This window comes from Lepisosteus oculatus, chromosome 14 (genome assembly GCF_040954835.1).
Source record: "Lepisosteus oculatus isolate fLepOcu1 chromosome 14, fLepOcu1.hap2, whole genome shotgun sequence".
Taxonomy (NCBI): Eukaryota; Metazoa; Chordata; class Actinopteri; order Semionotiformes; family Lepisosteidae; genus Lepisosteus; species Lepisosteus oculatus.
In genome coordinates this window covers 46,192,891-46,217,880 of record NC_090709.1, presented here as the reverse complement: position 1 = coordinate 46,217,880, position 24,990 = coordinate 46,192,891, and the positions used below count along the sequence as shown (strand labels likewise).

Genomic DNA, 24,990 nt, shown 5'->3' with positions numbered 1-24,990 from the left:
GAGCTGTCCCTTATCAGAGGAAACCTTAAATCACCCTGCACTAATGGTCTCTCTGTGGCTCCAAATGGGGCCTCATTTGGGAAGCTCAGAACACTTAATTCTTTCTTATTAATAAGCCTCGCCGCTACACCACTTTCTGATGGCATCACAGTGCCTATTCTGCCTGGCTGATGACGTCAGCTGGACTCCCAGTTCAGGCAGCTTTACAGTCACCGGCACGTGCAGGAGAGACACACAGGATTTCATTTTTAATTCATTTCAGTTTATTTTCTCAAAATTCGAAAAAAAAAACAACACGAGAGGGTTTCCAGAGATATTTACAAGTCAGGAGTACAGCAGGCTGGTAGCGAGGAATATCTCCCTCTCTCGTATATGTTATTTTCCTGTTTTAATCTTTTACTGTAATATAACATGTTTAAACATGACACAACATCAACATCATCTAAAATTACTATTAGATTTTTGACATCATCTCACTACCCGCCGTTAAACCCATCTCCCAGTATGAGCAGTGGGACAGAGAGCTGGGAGAGAGTCAGCCTGTGTTCATGAGTCAGTGACTGGTTTAATCTCCACACTGACAGCAGGCAGCAGCTCAAGGTCTTTGTTACGATCCACAGTCCTGAAGACAGGATAGATCTTCTCTCCCTGAGTGAAGACCATGTCAGTGAAAGTATAGAGATGAGCTCTGGACTCCACTGTGTAAAAGGAGACATTCCTCTCCTCAATATCCACACACACCCCCAGCTTTCTGGGCTGCAGACTGTGGGGAAGATGAGTCACAGGGTCAGTGAGAGCAGATAAAACAGAGAGGTAAGAGCTCAGACACCAGTAACCCTGCTGGGGAGAGAAGCTGAACCCCCCTTGCCTCTCTGCAGACTCTCTGGTCACTCCTATTGTCCACCAGTCGTTCACCTCCACCTCCCAGTAGTGTCTCCCTGAGGTGAAGGCCTCCCTGCTCACGACACAGGACCAGTGATCAAATCTGTGAGGATTGTCAGAGAGACTCTTCCCCTGTCCCTGTCTCACTCTCTTCCCATCCTCAGACAGGCTGAGAACACAGTGAGCTGTATCAGGGTCCAGAGTCACAGCAGCTGGGGAATAAAACAGCAAACATCACAACAGGCTCCTGCCGATTACATTCCAACTTAACTCCATTATACTGTGAAATGTCTTTATTTAGGAGTGCTGGGTCTTCAAAGGAGAAGTCTAAGATACCTCAATCGTATATATATATGGTACTACAAAATATCGATGGCAACTAAAGAGAAAAGTGTAGCAGCTGGAGGGGACGTGGAAAGAGTACTGGAGATGCGCCTGTCTGTTAAAACGGTTTATTTCAAATCCCAGTTTAGCAGCTCGTTCATCTTCTCTAAGACCATTTTCCTGATGACGCAGAATAAAACAGTGCTGAATTCAAAGACGACTGTATAATGCCCGTTTTTACACAAAAACAATATAATTACAAAACCAAAATCTTGCTTAAATATAAGAAAACCTTCACATTTACTTTGAAAATGTGAAGAAATGTCCAAAGTATTCAATTTAAACCAGAAATAACACATCCAGAAACCCAGAGAGAAACAGAGGCGCAGCATTCAAGATGGCATTCAGGTGGGAGGTAAAGTTTAGAGGCTGAGGAGTTGTTTTGAGTTTTTCATGACCTGAATGTTATTTTTTTGCTTTTTTTGACTACAGAAAAATAAGGACATTGTTGCAACAGTGAAGAGTATCTGTAAAAGGACCCTGCCGGACCAGGAGGGCATGATATCAGCCATCAACACTGTTCACAGGCTCGGGAGAGCTAACATGTCTGGGCAAGTGCGCCCTAGAATGATTATAATACAGTTCACCAAGAGGACGGTGAGGGATATGCTGTGGCCAGCGGCGAGGGGGAATGAGTATTTGAATGAGAACAAACTGAGATTTGCAGAGGACCTGTCCGCCCCAGACAGGAGCACCAGGAACCAGCTGTGGCCCAAGGTTGAAGCTGCCAGAAGAGAGGGGAGGAGAGCCTACTTTGTGGGAGCGAGGGCCTCTGTGGACAGGAAGGAGATTCGCTCCCAGTGACTGCTCAGGTAATGATTATGTTTGGTTTAATTTGTTATAGCAGTATATACTAATGTTTATTTAGTGTTAGTTTGGAATGTTGTAGTTATGTATTAAGGACTGTTATAGTTCTGGTTCTTGAAAAACTCAATAATTTAGACAATTTAAGAGTAAGTTATCTGCTTTTGTGTATGTATTTTTCATGAATGCCAGAGGTACTCGAAGTGTTTAAAAAGAAAAGTGTTTTTATTTGTTTTCTAAAAAAGTGAGTGCTGATTTTTATTTTATACAGGAAACGCATGCATGTTGAAACACTATTTAAATTCTATATATAATTGAGAAATAATAAAGCAAGGGAAACATGATATATGTAAAAAATACAATTTGATCACATAATTTACTTCATTACCTCTGGTGGTTAAATGTTTTTTTCTGTTGTGTTTTTTTTCTCTTGTACCTGTTTCTGATCCTCTGGTTGTAGTTGTATTTGTAAATTCTATTCGTTTAATAAAAAAAACTTTTGTGACTGTGGCGCTCATACTGACTTCAGACTGTTCGCGCTTAGCTGTCTGCCTCTCTGATAGGAGACACCAGCTGTCAATCAGTGAGCTCTGACCACTGAGAGACGGGGGGCGGGGCTTATACATGTTCATTGTGAATGGGGGTTTTGATCAATTCAATTCAAGAGGCTTTATTCGCATGACCAATGAACACTGACTTAATACTCTCCTGATATTTAATACTTAAATACAAAATCTTAATAATTAATAAAAACTCTTCTTCTATTGTCTGCTGGTCAGTCCAGTGAAGATCAAAGAGATTCTTCTCAGTTCTTATGTTTTTACTCCTGGAGAATAGAAAGGCTGTAAAAAAAAGCCTATCCAGTATAAATAATAGACATATATTGGGCACGGCCTGGAACAATAGGTATCTACATGTGCTATAATTTGAATAATCATTTTTGAAGAAATGAAATGTGTCTTTTTGGGGTGGTGGATATTTCTTCCTAGAGTGTGTACTGAGTAAGATATATATAAATCTGATGTTTCAGACTTGATGTCAAGATGGTTCCTTGAATTCAGACCCTGAACCAGGCCTGGACTTGCTATACTGTCCAAGATATTGCAAGATGTTCAGGCCACAAACACTCCAGGTGGAAATGACTTTTGAGGAGCTGGGGGTTAAAGAGGTTCAACATCCTGACTGTATCATGATTTTAAACACAAAAAGCAACAACATGAGCTGTTTAGCAATAACGTTTATCTGCCTGATAATGTTTATTATTCCCTCAGCCTGAACGTACTCTATATAGAAGCCCATCCTGCCTGTACTGTGTTTGTATGAACATCCTGATAACACAGTCAGAGGAAATAGGGAAACAGACGAAGAAAAGGTGATTTTATAAATATAAACTCTCATTTGTTTCTTCTTGCTGACCCATCAGCCTGGTTGACATGTGAAGAGAAGCAGCCATTTCTCAGACAAGAGAGAGGCCTACAGGCCCCAGAGGAGCCCCTGTACCAGAGTCCCACTGCTGCCTCTCACAAGAGGCTGTGTGTCTGTGAAACTTCAGGGGAAGAATACTGTCATTATACCATCCTTTTTTCCACAACCTTTAACAGTGTTTCTCCTTAGGATTTGAACAGCTTGTTATTATGAGACTGGCTCTGCTCCTGAATTCTCCTGATATTCCACAGTTTTTCCAGTCACTGGTTCTGCCACATTCAGTCTGTAGACCCTCATTCAGGAGTTAGCAGAGACCAGAGCACGTGGCCTTCGGGGAAAATGAGTTTTCTATACTGTCAGTCCTGGAGAGACTCATACTGGCCATTAGATTGAAACACAGGACGGAGATAGAAATTCCCACCATGAAACTTAGATTGATCTTCACAGCCCACATGTAGGATGTTACAGAAACATGAGATTGAAATACATCTCCTTCTGTTTACAGATCATATCACACTAAAGAGACCTTCTGGACTCAAGACCTCAATAACCTCAGACACTAGGGCTTAAAACAACACCTCTGTCTTCAAGAAGAGACAGACCTACCTGCAGCACTGCACAACCACTGCCATTCTGAAACACAGATATACAGACACTGTTAATCACAGTCTCACACTGGAACACAGAGACACAGATACTGTTAATCACAGTCACACACTGGGACACAGAGATACAGACACTGTTAATCACAGTCACACACTGGGACACAGAGATACAGACACTGTTAATCACAGACACACACTGGGACACAAAGATACAGACACTGTAATCACAGTCGCTCACTGGTAATAACACGTCAGTAAAGTCAGTACTGTCTGTCAGCAGAGTTTCACACAGTGTACATACGTGATTTAGGGATAGGAGCTCGCTTCACAGGATCTGCAGAGAGAGAGAGAGTAGATCTTTATTGTACTAAAGACTGTTATTGCTTCATACCTGTTATTATACCAGAGTTTATACTACAGTCTGCAGTCAGTTTATTTCAGGATCCCCGGTCTCCACTCCAGTGTGGATCAGAGTCAGTGAGGGTGAGCAGCAGTGGCTGTAAGACTGGAGTCTCACTCAATAAGACTGAGCAGCACAAGGCAATAAGACACACAGACACATCACAGGACACCCTGGAGTCCGGTGCTTGAGCCATTGAGAACGATAAGAAACACAGTCTGTCCACAGCAGTGAGCAGTGATTTCATAAAGAACCAGCAGTGATACTGAGAACTGATCAATGCTCAGTCAAATGCTTCTCATTGTTGTGTGATCTCTCACAGCATGAGTGACCTTTACCAACAGTGACCAGTAACATTGTCTGAGTGACCTGTTCCCACAGTAACCAGTATCACTGACTGAGTGACCTGTACCCACAGTGACCAGTATCACTGACTGAGATACAGAGATGTCCTGCTCACTGGACACACTGCCTGATCTCTGGACATCAGCTAGACAGTGAGAGGTGTCAATAATCCTGTCCAAGCTACTAGCCAGCAGACTGAGGACCATCCTGCCCCACATCATCAATAGCGACCAGACGTGTGGGGTGGAACAGCGATCCGTCAGCTGGAACCTCCAGCTCACGAAGCATAACGGAGACATGTAGGATGAAGCTATTTAACTAGGTAGCCTGGTGGGGATTCTCCACGGAAAAGTGCACTGGACAGGACAGAGAGCTCTGTACAGGGGCTGAAGAAAACCAAGAAAACCTGTTCCTTAGTGCTCCTGTTGAGAAATGGACAATCGCAGTTTCAGAGCCAGGACTGCAGCCAGTGGTAACACCCAGGAGGCTTGGAGGGGCTCTTATTGTGTGAACCAGCCTCACTGACCACTTGCGAAATGGAAAGTTTGATAATGAACAATCACTCTCTTAGTGACGATTTAAATTCTGTTGAAGTGTTGTTGTTATAATTGTATTTTTTGTAAGAAGTGTGCTGTACACATTGTTGTAATAAAGTGCATTTTCTTAAAAAATGACCCCCACTGGATTTTCTGTCTCTGTCCATCTGTGTGTTTCTTACACAGTGTGACTCTGATCCACACAGAGTGACTGTCTGCAAGCTTGACTTTCTGAATTCAGACGTGTATCAGCAAGTATCAGAGTGTGAACCAGTGTGTGTGTCAGAGTGTGTATCAGTTTTTGTATCACTGTTTCTGCTTTGTGTTTGAGCTCCAGGTATATTTCAAGGGGGAGCTGTTGTGAAAACAGACTCACAGTGTAAAAGCTCTGCTCTGGACCCGGGTTCTGGAGTCAGCAGACTATAGACTTCAGTAACTGGGGAGACACACAGAGAAATGTTTCATCAGGGCTGCAGTAACAGATTAACAGGAATAACAGAGCTATTCTGCTTCACTTGGGCTGTAGATCCTATTGTAACAGGACTGTTCTACTGTACTGGGACTGTAGCTCCTATTGTAACAGGACTGATCTACTGGACTGAGACTGTGGCCCCTATTCTCACGATTATAGTCCCCTTTCCTTAAGGGTGCTCCAGCCCTTTCACTTTAGACTTAATTGTGTGCACCTGATCCCTTTTCCCAGCCCACCTTAAAAGCCAGGCGCTGATGCTCATCCTGGCTCTGCATCTGGTTTCCGCACCGTGCGAGTCCGGGACCTGGAAGGGCCTGGTCCCGTTAAGGTTTTAATCTTTGTTCCTGTTCCCTGTCCGCCGGTTCCGACCCGGTTTCTGGTTTTAATTCTTTGTTTGGATGGATCACCTGCCAATGGTCTTATTCTTGTGTTTTGGATTGCCTCTATGGATTGTTTTTTGGATTGTTTGCCTCGGCCACACCTTCCCCGTGCACCAGCGCACTTTGGACACGCCCCCTGTTTTCAGCCCCGTATCCCTGCATGACGTTTTCCTAGTGTTTCCTACTTCTTCGGATTGTGTCGTCTGCATAAGGTCCGGAAAGAACTGTTCGTTACACCTATGGTTCTACTATACAGGGACTGTCGCTCCTATTAAAACATTCCTGTTAAACTACATACAGCACAATATAACAATACAGTTACTGTCATAAAGATTTGTGAGACTAAAACTTTAAAGATATTTCACCTAGAATTTGAATCATTGACTGGTAAGCTGCTTTGATAAATACAATCACTGAACAGAAAATCCATTAACAATATAAGAGAAATTCATAGTCTATCCAGAAAGACATCAGTGTGTTTCACCACCAACCTGTCATGGAAATCTTTATTGATTCCTTCTTGCAGATGTCCTCCAGTCGTTCTTTCAGTCCAGAGACAGCTCTCCTCACTGCCTCAGGAGAGAAATCTGGACGGACAGGGATGCTGGGTGAGTGTCCATCTCCAGGAGGGACACAGACAGACTGGAAATTCTGAAGAGAAGAGAAGAGAAAGAGGAGTTTCCAGTCAAACACAACACACAATCCTTGGGAGAAGCCAGGAGCAGCTCTGTGTGAGAGACACCCTTCTGTATTGCAGAATCACAGAGCAGTGATGTTACCTGGAGGAAATGGATGTGATCCTCTGTGTGTGAGAGCTGGTTCAGCTCAGCATCTCTCCTCTTCAGCTCAGTGATCTCCTTCTCCAGTCGCTCTAGAAGTCCTTCAGCCTGACTCACAGCAGCCCTCTCTTGAGCTCTGATCAGCTCTGTAACCTCAGAGCGTGTTCTTTCAATGGAGCGGATCAGCTCAGTAAAGATCCTGTCAGTGTCCTGTACGCTGTGTGTGCAGAGCTCTGAGGGAGGAGACACACAGTAGATTATTACACAGGAAAACTCTCAAACTACATTATGCAGTATGTTGTGTTTCCAAAGGGTACTGTCCAGTGTTCAGCTTTGGAAATGTGTGTCAATGCGTCCACTTCTCTGGTCAATACCCACTCCGAGTGACTCCACAGCCTGTGTCAGCTCCTGAAGCTCCTTCTCTCTCTTCTGGAGTCTCTGCTGGGTTTGTGTCTGTGTCACCCCTAGCTGATTCTGTGGAGAAACAGAGACATTCAGGGCATTTCTGCTGTAAGAGAATCACATCAGAGATGCCCCTTAGAGTCACCCAGGACAATTGACACTCTGTATCTCTGATGTCTTATCCACACAAGCTTTGTTTCCTGGTCCTGTCTGACACACTCCTGTTTCGTGTCTAATCTACACCGGCAGCATGTGCAGCGCAGCAGACCACGAGTCTCCACCTCCTGCTCGACTTTTACTCCTCGCACCTGGGTCTGCACATCTGTATGTGAAGTGAAAACACAGAAATTATATCTGAAACACAATCTAGAGACTTCGCTTTTCATTCTTACAGCTCAATACTGTGTCCTAACTGCTCTCTGCTCCTCACAACAAGGGATTTCAGCAGTGCTGATGAGCCCAGTGGCTGCAAGTTTCAGGATGGCCCCGGGGCCAAGATGTATACCGTGTCCCGTGTTGAAGATATAAAGTCCAGCTTTAAATTGTTTCTGCCAAGGGCTATTGAAAGGACAGCCCTAGATGTGACAAACCTGGAGGGGAGACTTGTGCATAGCGATAGCTGGAGGGAGGTGGACTGAATAGACTCTCAAGCATACGTGGGTCTGTTGATTCTGTCTGGCGTATACAGATCAAGGAATGAGGCCACCACCAGCTTTTGGCATGCCGAGTCTGGTTGGGCCATATTTTAGGCTAATGTGTCAATCCTTTCATATTCTCTCAGGAGCCATTTGCTTTGACAAGCGGGACACAAGACCTGCCCGACGTCAACAAGACGAATTCGCTGCACTGGAGATGTCTGGGACAAGCGCCTGCCACTCATCTACAGTCTCGGCCCGGAAGTCACTGTGGATGAACACCTGGTCCCCCTGAGAGGTCGTTGTTGTCATGACCACCAGTCATCAGAGATCGATCCACAAACCACAGACCTGTTCCAGCAGCAGACTAATCACAACAAGCACAACCGCCGCTGCATGTGTTAAACCATCACCACCCGCTGTACCGTTCTGCACTCAGCTCTATTTAAACCCTCTAAACTGGCTATTCACTGCGCGCTATTGACTTCTCTCCTAGCGAGCTCCTACCTCGCTCCTTTTCTGGAAACCTCTCTTGTACGACTACTTTCAGCTTTTTGAACTTACCTTTGCTCTTGACCATGAACTCGCCTGTCGATTCAGATTGGACACCTGTGTTGTTTCTGCCTCTACTCTCTCTCGTCATCATAGGATTCTACTAATTCATCACTTGAACTTGTTACAACTGTCCTTCCCAACAATACATGCCGAGTAAACCAGGCAAATATGGCATAAAGATCTGGGCTACCTCCCCAGCAGCTGCCCCCGACGGAAGAACAGACAGCTCTGTGTCCCAAGGGATGTAAAAACCAGCATCGTAAACCACAAAAACACGCCATCATTACCACCCGCTGCACTCATGTGCGTGAACACACACACACACAAACACACACAAATGGGACTGTTCATTTTATCTGAAAGGCTAGTTGAATTTGTGATGTTTGCAAAATAAAGTGTCATTTGAACACAATTTTTTACTCACTCTTTTCTTTGTAAATAAAATCATAAGCTCAGTTTTGACTGGAAACATAACAGAAGTAAATATGTGGCAACTTGCAAAATTTGAAATGGTTTCAAAACTAGTATCTTGGCTAAATACATACCAGTCTTTGATAATCACTTAACATGTTTGGAGGAGGAGGAGATAATGAACAACAGACAGAAGAACAGGAGACAGTTCAGAGACACAACCAGTGTGGATCACAGCTGAGTACATGAGCAGGACTCACCAGTGGAGAGATATAGGATTACAGAAACAGTAAATACAGTCCAGAGATCAGTTAGAGCCCGAGATATCCTAAATATCAATTTTACATCTTGTACTAGAAAATAAATACAGACTGAAAGTCCTCACCTGTTTCTCAGTCCTTACTGCTGCAGCTGAGACAGTATCATGGTCTCTGTGTTCATCCATTACACAAGCATAACAAACACACTTCTGGTCAGTCCGGCAATAGAACTCCAGCAGTTTGTGATGAGTGGAGCAGATCTTCTCCTGTGGTTGCCCTGTGGCATCAGCCAGCTTGTGTCTCTTCAATGGAACAGCTTCATAGTGAGGCTGGAGGTGAGTCTGACAGTAAGAGGCCAGACACACCAGACAGGATTTCACAGCTCCCCTCTTTCTCCCAGTGCAGACATTACACAGTAAATCTCCAGGGCCAGCAGGACTGCGAGCAGGAGGAGGACCACTGAGTTCTTTCTCCTTCAGTTTCTCCACCACTTCAGCCAGGATGGTGTTTCTGTGAAGATCAGGTCTTGGGGTGAAGGTCTGTCTACACTGGGGGCACCTGTAGATCCCAGTCTGATATTCCTGATCCCAGCAGTTATTAATACAGCCCATACAGTAACTGTGTCCACAGAGCAGAGTCACTGGATCCTTCAGCAAATCCAGACACACTGAGCAACTGAACTGGTCCTGAGAAACTGAAATATTGCCTTCTGCCATTTTTCTGACAAGTAAAAACTGCACAGAGAGGAGCAGTAGAGACGGAGCTGCAGTGAGGCTGTTTCAAGTGAAACGAAACTGATCTCCGAGTTTCACTTCCTGGATCTGCACAGAGCTGCGGGGCTGTGAGTGCTAGGGGGTGTCGTTGTTAGGGGTGTGATTAAGATTATTAGGGGGAGTGGTTTAGAAACAGCTGTGATTTCTTTGGTGGTTGTTGTTTAAAAGAAGGAGGTGGTGTTGTAGGGGTGGTGACTTTTGGTGTCATTTTGGACTCAGGCTGACAGAGAGAAGTTTTTATGATTTTTTAAGATGTCAGTAGCTGCTCATGTACAGAGATTAATGTGAAGTCAATCTAGTGGTTTGTGTTCCCAATAATTAAAACAATAAAATACTAACTCACTCACACAGCATGAGAAGATCAGACCCTGATGGGGACAGACAAGAGGAGGCCAGCTGGCCCATCCAGCTGTTTTAACAAACCCCTGATCTCTGTGTGAGATTGACAACATCCTGTGTGTCTGATTATTATTAGAAGCTAATTAATCTAACTATCCCATCTCATGTTACTCTAAAATGTTGTGGAACCTTTTTCACACTCCCACCACTGTTTGTGTAAAGTAGTAATCCTGTGCTGTGATGGAAACCCACTTTCTTGTCAACACCTCTGAGAAGTTAATCAGTCTGGATACAGTAAGTCCCTCCTGAATCTCCTACAGCTGAGATTCACTGGTGTTCAGTGTGACATTTTCAGAGCTTGTCTGGTCACAACCAACTGGAATCTCAAGGCTGTACTTCTGGAGGAAAGCCAGGATTTTGTCCTTAAGTCTTTTACAACAAAGGCATCCAAAAACACAAGCAAGCTCCCTCTTTTAAGAAGAAAAATACAATAAAATTGAATCTTTAATACAAACACCAAACTGCAGGATTACTCACTTTGTCCTTTTTAAGAGTCCAAGACAAGCCATCACGAAAACCAGACTTTCAAATCTCAGACAAAAGACCCCTGACTCCAGATGCAGGCACTTAAAACGTGCAGTATTTCTTCCTAATACAGTAAAGGTCGTGTGGTGTATTGCGGTATGCATTTAGCTGGCCAAAGATGATCAATAAGTGGCACTTGTGCTGCATTAGATGTTAGTGAAACGATTTTGTCATTTAATCTGTATCTCTACTGTGCATATGGAATATTAATGTGGAATTTACAACTTAAGGGAAATTTTGGTGGATGAAAATAAAAAGTATAACATAATATATACCTAATGTAATGCAAATTTCAGCAACAAGTAATCATGAAACAATTTAACTTTACATTTTTATTATAAAAATCAATTTCACACATACTGTACTGTAGTGGCTCTTAAGCCATACAGTCTCATATGTAATATATAGACAGCATGGTGAACTGTGACGACATAGACAACATGGTGGACTGTGTCACTGACTACGACACAGACAGCATGGTGGACTGTGTCACTGACTACATTAACTTCTGCGTAGACAACACCATCCCCACCAAAGACGTACACTGCTTTTCCAATACCAAACCCTGGATCACCAGCAACCTGAAGGCTCTTCTGAATGACAAGAAGAGAGCCTTTAGGAGGGGGCGTCAAGGAAAAGGTCAAGCGTGTACAGAGGGAACTAAAGCAGAAGTTAAGAGAGAGCAAGGATGCCTACAGGAGGAAGGTAGAGGACAAGCTGCAAAGGAACAGGGTGAGAGACATATGGAGCAGCATGAGAGAGATCACTGGCTTCAAACAGGCTGGGGGTGCAATGGAGGGGAACCTGGAGATGGCCAACAAGCCCTCTGTGGCTCAACACCCATCCCCCCACAGCCACACGCTCCCTAACCCTTCACAGCTGCGACTGCCCAACACCTCCTCCATCCCCCCACAATCATGGCTGCCTACAGCTACGACCCCCAACAGCTACTCACCCCCCAATCCCCCACAGCTGCCATTCCCCAACACCTCCACCATTAACACCTGCAGCACTGACAGTGCTATGAGCACCATCCCCCAGGCCAGGCTGACCATCACAGCTGACCAGGTAAAGAAGGAGCTGAAGAGGCTGCACCAGGGTAAGGCCACAGGACCAGACAAAGTCTGTCCCAGAGTTCTGAGGGCCTGTGCTGATCAGCTCAGCGGAGTGCTCCAGCGACTGTTCAACCTGAGCCTGCACTTGGAGAGAGTCCCTGTGCTCTGGAAGACATCATGCCTGGTCCCGGTACCAAAGAAAGGGCGCCCCTCTGTTCTCAATGACTACAGACCAGTTGCACTGATTTGTCTCATGAAGACACTGGAGAGGCTGGTCTTATCCCACCTGAGACCCCTGGTTAGCTCATCACTGGACACCCTACAGTTCGCCTACCAGCCCAGTGTTGGTGTGGAGGATGCGATCATCTACATGCTGCAAAGGGCCTACTCACACATGGACAGGGCTGGCAACACTGTAAAGATCATGTTTTTTTACTTCTCCAGTGCCTTCAATACCATCCAGCCCTTACTTCTAAGGAGGAAGCTGGAGGAGATGCAAGTTGATGCCTCCATGACCTCGTGGATCACTGACTACCTGACAGGCAGACCACATTCTGTGAGACTTCAGAACTGTGTGTCTGAACAGGTAGTGAGTAACACAGGGGCTCCTCAGGGGACGGTTCTTTCTCCATTCCTCTTCACCCTCTATACTTCAGACTTTAAGTACAACTCAAAGTCATGCCACCTGCAGAAGTTCTCAGATGACTTTGCAATTGTGGGATGTATCAAGGGTGGGCAAGAGGAGGAGTACAGAGGACGGGTCAGCAGCTTTGTGGAGTGGTGTGGGGAGAACCAGTTGGAACTGAATGTAACAAAGACAAAGGAACTGGTGGTAGATTTCAGGAGGAAAAGGGTCAAACCTACTCCTGTCTACATCCATGGGAGTGGCATGGAGATGGTGGACTCGTACAAGTACCTGGGAGTGCACATCGATGATAGACTGGAATGGTCTAAGAATGTCGAGGCCATCTACAAGAAGGGTCAGAGCCGACTTTACTTCTTGAGGAGGCTCAGGTCCTTCAATGTATGTAGTAAGATGCTACATATGTTCTATCAGTCGGTGGTAGCGAGCACCATTTTCTATGCAGTGGTATGCTGGGGCCCTGGGATTAGAGCAGTGGATTCTAAAAGGGTGAACAAGCTCATCAGGAGAGCAAGCTCTGTCATTGGGTCTGACCTGGACCCCCTTGGAGGTAGTGGCTGAGAGGAGAATGGTGTCCAAACTAGAGGCCATCATAGACAACATCTCCCATCCCCTCTATGACAGGCTTGTAGAAATGAAGAGCACGTTCAGCAATAGAATGATTCATCCCCGGTGCAACAGGGAGCGCTACATGAGGTCATTCTTGCCTTCTGCCACAAGACTGTACAACTCACCCACTGTGTGTCTGGGCAGAGGCAACATTAACAGTCACCTGTTTCTGGACTGAACACATCTACTGCTACATCTGTTCTTTTTCTTTTCCCTGTTTACAACCGTTTTTTGTGCAATATATGCCAGGGACCCGTGCAATACATTTATATTTATATTTATATCTATATTTATATTCATATGTGTTTTACGATTTTTCTGCTTACTGTTCTGTTCTAGTTTGTTCTTTGTGTGTCCGGACTGCGAGTAACTCTTTTAGTGCACCCCTCACTGTACTGATTGTATTGTATGTATTGTACTATTATTATTATTGTATCATTCGTTACACTGTGGCTGTGTTGTCTGTGTAAAGCTGCTGTTGCACTGCAATTTCCCTCACGGGATCAATAAAGTATCTATCTATATATATACCTCCTGTTCATGCAGTAGATGTTAGAAGTAGCTAAATATAAAAAATACAAATTATACACAGTATTATACCATCTTCATAAATATTTTATGCATCAAAGTCTTTAACTCTGTAACTTGCGGTGTTTATTTTGGAAAAGTGTTGATGTGCTTGTTCTAACTGTATAAAATATATATACTTTATAAAAAGGTATATTTTTTTATTATTTTTGAAGGATACATAATAAAAATACTTGCTGTTATTGTTGTAAAAAAAGGTGCAATGCTGATTTAATACCACACTATAGGGAATATTATTCCACAGAGGCGGAGCGGTGGCTCTGTGTCTCAGGATCTGTGCCTGTGGCTGGAATGTTGCCGGTTCAAATTCTGTGGCTGGCAGAGAAATCCTACTTTGATGGGTCCCTGAGCAAGGCCCTTAACCCCAACTGCTCCAGGGGCGCTGTATAAATGGCTGACCCTGTGCTCTGACCCCCAGCTTCTCTCCCTGTCTGTGTGTCTCATGGAGATCAAGCTGGGGTCTGTGAAAAGACAAATTCCTAATGCAAGAAATTGTATATGGCCAGTAAAGTGATCCTATCTTACCTTATTAGTTTGAAATGAGGTCCTGTTGTGGTTTTGTTCAGCTGAGCAGTTTGAGATGTTTGCGAGCTGTGTGCAGTTCTCTGGTTCAGGTGCTGGAGAGGTTTACGGGGAGAACGTGACCGGAGTAGGAGAGGATGTGGAGTAGTACAGGTGGCTGTTCGATAATAAACTACAAAAATATATACTGTATATATCTGTCTCCATCCAGTTCCCATCCATACCTGCAGAGTGTTTAACCTCCATCGCACGAACCCTAAAGTTACATTAGTTTGAAATTTCCCCTTTAAAAAATTGGAAGATAAAAATATCATTTATGGATATTTTGGAAAAAAAATGTATTTTTTTATTGTCCTTAGAGTGGTAATGGACCTAAAAAAGCTGCTAGACAGTAATGTAGAACCTTACACACTAGTGGCAGTTTGGCATAGCAGTTAAGACTACTAGTCTTCCTTCTGGGCAAAGTAGTTCAGATCCTGGTCAGAGTGATCCTTTTGGCTGTAATTTTTACATTGTCTATATTTTGTATTAATTCAAATTTCAGCAATGAGAAATCAGCAATTAACTTTGGTTATGAAAAATATTTCACTGTATTTCACTACTGTACTGTAGTGGCTTTAAAACCATACAGTATCATGCTGTATTACAGTTATATACTGTATATATATAACTTACATACAATCACACTGCCATTCATTGCCGTGTGCACTTATGTTTCGGTATATCTGTGTATCTGACTTCAGGGGATTGGCGTGTGGAACAGCTGGAGATGAGACCCAGCTGGGGTTTTGATTAAACTATGTATGAGTCCCTGAGGCAAACCATCCAAGTTTTGAAATTATAAAAAAATAAACCTTTGTTGAGTTTGCACGAGAGAAAAAAGGTATATTTTGAGAAATCATGTACCGCTTGCAAATTAGCTGATTTTGAAGTTAATTTTGCTTAAAGAGTTTAAAATCTGTCTGACTGTACTGTAGCTTTCATTTTCATAGCTTTCACGCAGATTCTAAGCTGATCACGATGAATGAAAATCACCCTCTTTTCGTGCATAATAAGTTGTTTATCTAAACCTGTTTTCTATAGTCATACAATGTTTAAGGCAGGGACACGTTATTGTTTCTTATTTTTTATTTTCTTTAAAGTACAATAGAATGTTAACTTTTTATGTTTTTGAGAGACTTTATAATGCTTTTACAGATGTATAAAAAATGTAGCATAATGCGTGCTGTGGTGATAAAAGTTATTGAGCACAGAACATCTTTCCTTCTTTCAAAAGAATTTCATAAGTAGTTTATTCTTATTTGAGGAAAAACAGAAAATACAGAAAGAGTTTCTCAGATTTAAGAGAGGTTGAACCCAACGAGTTTGTGTTATTCTGCTTTATATGTTCAGGTGTTTCGCAAACATACAGTATCTTTTGAATAGTAATCGTCTCATTATAAACTCGCTTACAGGTGGATCTGCTTCATTCAAACTGAGGTTTCTAAAAATGCAACCAGGTACTAGATGTTTAAATAACAGTTGTGAAAAGTTTCTCAAATTGTCTCAAAACTTTAAAATGTCTGTAGTTTAAAGTCTCTGTGTTATTTGGTCAGAAAGTGATTGACATCTGATACATTGTGTCTCATAAATAGACGTTTCAATAAGAAAGTGAAGGTTATGAAAACTGGAGAAAGAAAATGACCCTGAACAAAATACAAGAAGTTCAAATTATTATTTGTAATCAATAAATTAATATTGTTTATAATGATCAAATATATTATTATACAATAGTTCATTTTCAGTGGTCATATTAATACCACTTTGTTATTCTCTATTATAATTATAATATATACAATTTCATTTTATGACTTGTTGTAAAGGATTGTGTTAAATTGCCCCACTGGGGTTAATACTGTATTTGAATTTAATTGAATTAAACCAGTTGAACTGGTTTAAGCTCCCACTGTTAACAGTATTCACACTTGCTCATTCATGTTTATACAGTGCCTTGCGAAAGTATTCGGCCCCCTTGAACTTTTCAACCTTTTGCCACATTTCAGGCTTCAAACATAAAGATATAAATTTTTTATTTTATGTGAAGAATCACCAACAAGTGGGACACAATTGTGAAGTGGAACGAAATCTATTGGATTTTTGAAACTTTTTTAACTAATAAAAAAATGAAAAGTGGGGCGTGCAAAATTATTCGGCCCCTTTACTTTCAGTGCAGCAAACTCACTCCAGAAGTTCAGCGAGGATCTCTGAATGATCCAATGTTGTCCTAAATGACTGATGGTGATAAATAGAATCCACCTGTGTGTAATCAAGTCTCTGTATAAATGCACCTGCTCTGTGATAGTCTCAAGGTTCTGTTGAAAGCGCAGAGAGCATCATGAAGACCAAGGAACACACCAGGCAGGTCCGTAATACTGTTGTGGAGAAGTTTAAAGCCGGATTTGGATACAAAAAGATTTCCCAAGCTTCAAACATCCCAAGGAGCACTGTGCAAGCGATCATCTTGAAATGGAAGGAGTATCAGACCACTGCAAATCTACCAAGACCTGGCCGTCCCTCTAAACTTTCAGCTCAGACAAGGAGAAGACTGATCAGAGATGCAGCCAAGAGGCCCATGATCACTCTGGATGAACTGCAGAGAACTACAGCTGAGGTGGGAGAGTCTGTCCATAGGACAACAATCAGTCTTACACTGCACAAATCTGGCCTTTATGGAAAAGTGGCAAGAAGAAAGCCATTTCTCAAAGATATCCATAAAAAGTCTCGTCTAAAGTTTGCCACAAGCCACCTGGGAGACACCCCAAACATGTGGAAGAAGGTGCTCTGGTCAGATGAAACCAAAATCGAACTTTTTGGCCACAATGCAAACGATATGTTTGGCGTAAAAGCAACACAGCTCATCACCCTCAACACACCATCCCCACTGTCAAACATGGTGGTGGCAGCATCATGGTTTGGGCCTGCTTTTCTTCAGCAGGGACAGGGAAGATGGTTAAAATTGAGGGGAAGATGGATGCAGCCAAATACAGGACCATTCTGGATGAAAACCTGTTGGAGTCTGCAAAAGACCTGAAACTGGGACGGAGATTTATCTTCCAACAAGACAATGATCCCAAACATACAGCAAAATCTACAAAGGAATGGTTCACAAATAAACGTATCCAGGTGTTTGAATGGCCAAGTCAAAGTCCAGACCTGAATCCAATCGAGAATCTGTGGAAAGAGCTGAAAACTGCTGTTCACAAACGCTCTCCATCCAACCTCACTGAGCTCGAGCTGTTTTGCAAGGAAGAATGGGCAAGAATTTCAGTCTCTCGATGTGCAAAACTGATAGAGACATACCCCAAGCGACTTGCAGCTGTAATCGCAGCAAAAGGTGGCTCTACAAAGTATTAACGCAAGGGGGCCGAATAATTTTGCACGCCCCACTTTTCATTTTTTTTATTAGTTAAAAAAGTTTCAAAAATCCAATAGATTTCGTTCCACTTCACAATTGTGTCCCACTTGTTGGTGATTCTTCACATAAAATAAAAAATTGATATCTTTATGTTTGAAGCCTGAAATGTGGCAAAAGGTTGAAAAGTTCAAGGGGGCCGAATACTTTCGCAAGGCACTGTAATAATATCATTTAACATTGAACACACATATTTAAAAGTAATAAAAAGTCAATACAGGTTACTATTTAATTTTTTTAATTTTTTAAAAAAGGAGTCATTCGTTAAAAGAAAACTTCTTCTGCCCTGTGTGGGAATAAACACAGACCTTCAGGGTCTGAGAGACATGAACCAATCCCACTGTACCAACACACCACTCAGAAACATACCTGAAATGGACAGATCAAAATGTTTCCAAAGTATTCACGAGTGAATGTGTCAGATTGATTTCCAAAGAAAGTGGACTACTGTAATACTACCAGATATATAAATATATGATATTGAAGGAAAGGGTTAAGAGCACACTGTAGCTCTTGGCTATCTGGGAAAAGAAACTGCCTGAGGAGTAACAGGAGCAATAGTTAAGGCTATGTGGCACTGAAATTGCGCCAGACTTAAAAATAATGTTCAAGGACTAGTAGCGAGTGGATACTTGGAGTTGTAAATAAGCTGTCTTTGTCCTGCGATATCTTTGCTTTGCACTTATCTGCACAAATACAGATCCAGCCATTCAAAATGTGCAGAGTACGCTGCATTAAGATGTGGTGGGCGTGGCGCATCATACCGCATGTGAATTGTATTATGATAATAGTATCCGGATGCACCTTGTGAAGCAGCCCGGTCGAGCTAATAAAGCTTAACCTCTCATGTACAGGATTCCAACCGTCATGAGAAACACACAGCACTCCTGCGCCCGCGCGTCAGCAGCACTGGTCAGCGGCTCTCCTCGTCCCTGCCTGACCACTACTCCTCCCGTCCTGCCCCTCGCCGTGCACCCCAGCTGCAGCGCCAGGCGGTCGCGCTACAATATTGCAGGTTGTTCAAGCCGGCTGACCAGCGCGGTGACTTCACCGCCCTTCCCTGTGAATAGCAGGGACCGCAGCCTGCAGGCAGGACGGGAGATCTTCCTTTAGTTCAACTGGCTGAGTCCCTGTTGAGTGACGCCAGTGACCCGGGTTCGAGTCCCCGAAGGTGGGGGGCTTACCTGAGGCGGCAGCAGTGAGGGCGAATCCCCACGTGAACCTGAGAGCACTACAAAATTAATATGGAATTGTATAACTAAGCAGCTAAAGTATCACAAGTGGACGTTTTGGAAACATTTTCACATTCGTTTCTTTTTTAAAAAAAACTTCTGTCCTCCTTGTAGTGGTAATGAGCACTGTAATGTAGCAAGCTGCACCCAGGCGGTTCAAAGCGCGATCAGAGCCGAATGCATAAAAATAGTCCACTATTATAGCTTATTGTAAACATGATGTGTCTCTTTCAAGTTTACACCTGAATTGAGAAAATCTATATTTTGTCTTACTCCAAATGTCATCAGCTAACAATTAAACTTGGAATAATAATAAAAAACTACTATATAGTAAACCACCAGGGATTGAACCCAGTCTTTCAGCGTCAACAGGGAACCAGCTGCCTGGGGTGAAGGAGACCTCAGTCAAAGTACCTGATTTGGTCTGGTAGGTTGTTTCAGGAAAAATTTGATTCCGGCGACTGTACTGAATTCCGGCGAATTATACGTGATGGTTTTGTGTTTAAGGATTTCTTCACGGAAATCTTTAAGATAAATGAGGGGGGAAGGGTTATTATTTACAATTGCTAGTAATCGGAGAACAGCTTGTTAACATGATGTGCAAATTATTTTTTTTTAAATAAAATAAGATACAATGAGGTGCCCTGCCTAACGTAAACATTGCATGACTTTAAAAGCTGTAAAAAATGGTTTAGATAGTTAAAAACCACTTTTTATGCGCTACAAATGGGTGATTTTTCTTCCTCGTGATCAGTTTAGAATGTCTGTGTACACTGTAAGATTTTTACTTTTTAATTAAATGTTTAAAATACTAGAAATTTCATAAACGAAACACTTTCATACAGAAAAAAAATCACATTCTCCTCTCTTCCTGTTGTGTCGGACAGATCGGCTGGTCTGTTTTTCCCCAATCAGAGGCTGTGAGAATAGAGTCCCGCCCACTGCGCTCCATCAGAGGGGGGCGGCACCGAGAGCGAGAGGAGGAGCAGCACAACACGAGCTTTCTGTAGCGCGGAGTGTAAACGGCACCAATCGCTTCTGCGTTTATCACCTAGTTCTTAAAATTAAACAACGTATAGTAAATTATCTTTGTCTTTATCGATAAATTATAGATTTTAATCATTTTTAATTTTATTAATTTTAGCGAAGTACCATCTATACAAATGCCACAAAACGATTCTCGATTTCTGAATGTTATGTCACACTTAGTTAATGATTTTAAATACATCTAGATAAGAAAGTCAGGTGTGAATATAAACTATTAGTAATCAATAATGTTAAAATTAGCACTAATAAATTGTCGCACTTTTCCTGCATCTTGTAAAAATATTAATTTCCAAACCATTGTTCAAAGGTATGTTAAATCAGACTATGAGACAATATGTAAAATGTGAAATTAATGTGAAATTAACAAAAAATTAGGGTATGATATAATTTAAAATATTTTCTAACAATCAACAATTAATAATAGTCTTACCTGTATAGAAAAATTAAATGTATTATCTAAGGAATAGGATGGCACAGTGGTTTGCATGCTTTCTGTATGTTTTTTCATAAATACAACAGGAGCACCAGATGTCTCCGTGGCTCCATGGAAATCATTGAACTAGAACTAGATATCCATCCATTTCTAATGGTGATGCAGTGGTTAGCATTGCTGAGGCCCTAGGTTCAATTCCTGAGGTATTGTATGTCTGGAGTTTGCATGTTCTCTCTGGGTTCATGTGGGTTTTCTCCAGGTAATCTAATTTCCTCTTGCAGTCCAAAACATACTGTTAGGTTAATTGGCTTATGGGAATACTGACACTTGTGTGAGTGTGTGTGTTTGTGTATGTTTGTATGCCCTGTGATGGACTGACACTATGTCCACGGCGTATTCTGCCTTGCATCTGCTTCTTGCTGGGATAGACTCCAGCTACTCTGTAAAAAGATTAGAAAATGCATGGAATTAAAGGCACTGTGTAACTACTGCATACACAGTGTTAGAAACCCACTTTGAGATACATGTGAGCTGAGGATAAATTATTTTATAGTGCTGGTTTAAGGAAACAGCCTTTCCACCTCTCTGGGACATCAGTATCCATAACTAGTCTGTATTTAAACAAATATCTTCAGATGCTGGCTCCGTGGATCAGCATCTGCTTTGTTTGCCCATTCCTTCAATTTATGTGCATCCAACACACAGTTCAATGGTAGCAACTACACAAAATCTAAAATATTATCCTCATTTCAGTATCTACTTAAACATTCAACAGTGGATATTCAGTGAGTCTGTTCACTTCATCTTCCTCTGCAGCACACAACATCTCATATCTATTTATCAAAAGCCTCTTAGAAGTGTTCGTGTCGTCTGTGTATTCCTCAATTTCCCAAAATGATCTTTTTCCTACCTACATCTCTAGACTTAACATGCTCCATTAAAACTTACTTTTAGCCTGTGCCTTTTCTTCTACTACATGTTCTGATGGTGCCAGACAATCTTTGTCTAATCGTACTACCATTTCTTGTGGCCTGCAGATAACACTTTTTTAAGTCAGTCAGTTATTCTAGCTTTTTAGAAAAGCTTTGAAAAACTGAAAACCCCATTGTAATTTTCATCCCTATCCCAGCTTCTCTTCTTTCCTCATTTCACCTTTACACTTACTACAGGATGTTTCAGGTCCACATTTCAGCTTCTATGTGTTTTTCTCACTGTTCAAGTTTCTCTTACTTTCTTAACTTTCTTCTACCACTAGTAGATCTTTTGTCCATACATCCTCCCTTGCTTCTTTTTCAATCTTTCTAGCCTCCTCTTTCAGTGTCTGTGATCTGGCATCTCCTATTCTGACCATACCTTGAAGATCTGTATACAGTACCTGATATTCATTTCTAATTACCGGTATGCCATTATTTTGCATACGTTGTTTTTTTTTTGTTGTTGTTGTTATTGTAAAAACAAGCTGTTACTAACACTGATTTAGTTTCTTTTAAAGGGTACTGGTGAAATAAGAAAAGCTTTTTTCTAGAATTAATGACTGCACACCCTGTTCACTGGGGTAATTAAATCCACACTGAGAAATCTCCAATATTTTCAGAATTTGACAGCCAGAATCCTGATGGGGTTGCATTACACCTGCCTTCAAGTCGTGGCACTGGCTTCCTATCAGTTTTCGAGTCAACTTCAAAATCCTCATCCACATTCAGTCCCTATCTGATTTATTATCTGTCTGCTCCCCACCTTGCAACCTCTGTCTGTCTGACTCTGGTCTTCTAGCTGTCCTCAAGAGCATCTACTTTCTGTGGGTGACAGGACCTTCTCTAGCTGCACCCCAGAGCTCTGGATTCGTATCCCAAGTGATATCAGAGGCAACTACTCTGAGTGCATTTAAATCTAACTTCAAAACCTTTCTTTTCAGGTTATTTAGTGTCTGTATCTATTTAATTTTCTAAATTGGGTAGCACTTCGAACTGCTTGTCTTTCTTATATGTATTTACTTTGTAATCTGTGGTCCTTATAACTGTTTTTACACCTACTCTATTGCTTTGAGATGCTTGGATATGTGCTATATAAAATAAAGTGTTTCATTATTTTTATAGAGAGACATGATCAGATTTTCCCTGGTTCAGAAAAAAAAAATCTAAAGTATACTAGTTTGTCACTCTTCTCATCCCCTCTTTGCTAAATGGCTTTGCATACTAAAATGAACAATGTAACTGTACCTACAGTATGTTCTGTGCTTTCCCTATCCTGTTAGATATATAATTACCCGGATTCTTTTCCTTCTTGAAATGGGTCGTTTATAAATACCTGTTTTCACTAACATCTTGCACCAACTCTGCAACCTGACAGCTGCTGAGTCCTAAGTTCATCCTGCTACTGACACTGAATTAAAAATCTTTATATTTCTATATATACAGTATATTATATTTTGAAAAACGCATGATGAGGCAGGTACATGATAAAGCTAGTTTGCCAACACAAATTAAAATGAGCGAGATTCTGTCACAATATTGTTTGCGGACCCTTGTAAATTGACCTTTTATCAAGGCCCTAAAGCCAGTGTTTGAGATACTGTACAGAAGGTGTTTCTAAGCTCCTCTCAGACATTTTGGTCAGTGCAATTACCTGAGAAAAACAGACCACATGCACAGGTAATGAACTATTTAAAAAATATTAACAGAGGTAGTTAATTATGGTAGGAAAAAATGTCAACATATGGTGGACTGCTTTTTAAATCATATTTGATGCTGTATTTATTTGGTTTATTTATTGGTGAACAGAAAAACAGCCAGCAAAACTCAGAGCAACATCCTGCACAGCTTCTCTCCTGGAAGTGTCCTGTGAGCCACTGAGCTCTCCTCCTTCTCCTTTCCTAAACACACAGGGGATACAGCACCTCAACACCATCAAAGACAGACCATTAACATGACCAGTGGGAGGTCCTGTGCAGTAAATACAGTTGTCAGCTGATAGATAACTGTAAGGGACATTGTAAAAGTGATTCACTGGTGGCTAAGGGGAATACTCTAGCCGAAGAAAGGCAGCCTTAAGGCCTGGAGAACAGGACAGAGAAGGTGAGGCCTACGTCAGGATGGTGCATGCTGGCAAATGGCTGCAAGAATTACAGGAGGCTCCTCGGGCCTGTGAGACGATGGGCTCTAGCGCTGTCAGGACACAGGGCAGCCCATGAGGTTGCTGGGCAGCCCAGACTTAACCAAAGGAACTTTGAGTTGAATTACTGATTGTCTGTGGCAGTAAGTACAGCTCTTGACTGAGACCGGGTGCTGGAGGCCTGGGGACACAACCAGAAGGAGGACATGATCTGCTCTGTAGCGAGTGGGTTTGGGTCAAGAGGTTTCCTTCAAGCACCATGCAGCCCCGTTGGGAAGGACTGTTCCAGGTGCTGCTGACCACTGGATCAGCCGTCAGGCTGGAGGGGAAAGACCGCTGGATCCACGTCACTCACTGTCAGCGAGCTTCTCCAAGAGAAGCAGATTTGACCAGCTACAACTTTTGTATTCTGCCATTTTGCTGTTTGATGTAAGAGAAGCGGGTCCAACAGGGGACCCAGAAAAACATAGGGATCAGGGAGAAAAGCTATTTCTGTCAGTAAGGAATAATCAGAGCTTGTGCTGGGTATGTATTGCCATACCACGTTACACGTTACAAGGAGGGCTGCCCTTGGGGGTCATTCCTTTTAATATGAACGACCATCTAGGTAGACTAGATTGGACACATAGAACTACTCTGAACATATATGCCAATGTAAAGGGAGGTAACTTAACGCAGCCTGATGGAGAAACAGCTAAAGTGCAGGAATGGAATCCCACAAATTTTGAGGGCTGGTACGCACCTCGTTATAATCACAGCAAACGTCCACCTGCCTTGCGCCTTGCCTGAACATACAGGGGCTGGTTATGTTTTAACAGGACACATACTGTAACTGCTGTTCACTGCTACAGGCACACAGTTCTCTTCCTTCTTTCACTTTACCTGCACAGACCTGTTCTTTCAGCACAAACTCACCCAGCCTGCATAGCAACATTCCCACTGAGCTGAGTCTGTGTCTGAGCAGTGAACAAGAGCAGGAGAGCAGGTGGGAACAGAGTTTGAAACTTGTTTTCTTTTACTGTCTCTTTAATTGTTTTTTATTCATTTTGGTCAGAGAGTTGTTGATCATTTCAGTTATATGAAAGTTGTGTTTAATCTTCAGTTGCCTGAAGTTAATCTGTGCCATTGATGCCCTTTATGTTACTATGGACCTCATGTGACTCTTCTGACAGCTCCTGACCCTGTGCTAACAAGATCTGCAAACACAGCTCAGTACAATCAATACAGCAGCCCCTCAAACTTTCTGTTCACCCGCCATCACACTGACAGGACAGTGGACAGGGACACTCAGAGCTGTGGTCTGAGCTCTTTTCAAGAGACAGTACAG

At 42.4% G+C, this 24,990-nt stretch overlaps 1 protein-coding gene across 1 annotated transcript; it reads right to left on the bottom strand.

Moving 5' to 3' along the window:
• Positions 1-251: 251 nt before the first annotated feature.
• LOC138243170 (E3 ubiquitin-protein ligase TRIM39-like) lies at positions 252-10,085 on the bottom strand. Its single transcript, XM_069198687.1, has 8 exons — positions 9,401-10,085; positions 7,391-7,486; positions 7,013-7,243; positions 6,725-6,884; positions 5,758-5,817; positions 4,402-4,434; positions 4,102-4,128; positions 252-1,094 (listed from the first exon to the last, which is right to left on the bottom strand). The coding sequence occupies exons 1-8, from the start codon at positions 9,989-9,991 to the stop codon at positions 547-549; spliced, it is 1,746 nt and encodes a 581-aa protein (XP_069054788.1). The 5' UTR covers positions 9,992-10,085; the 3' UTR covers positions 252-546.
• Between the last annotated feature and the right edge of the window lie 14,905 nt (positions 10,086-24,990).

Bases quoted from the DNA above. Each gene is read 5' to 3' on its own strand.
- LOC138243170 (XM_069198687.1), bottom strand. From the start codon at position 9,991: ATGGCAGAAGGCAATATTTCAGTTTCTCAGGACCAGTTCAGTTGCTCA. The intron at 7,487-9,400 runs GTGAGGACTTTC...GTTTCTCCACAG, and splicing joins CAGTAAGGACTGAGAAACAG to AATCAGCTAGGGGTGACACA. The intron at 7,244-7,390 runs GTGGGTATTGAC...CCTCCCTCAGAG, and splicing joins AGGCTGTGGAGTCACTCGGA to CTCTGCACACACAGCGTACA.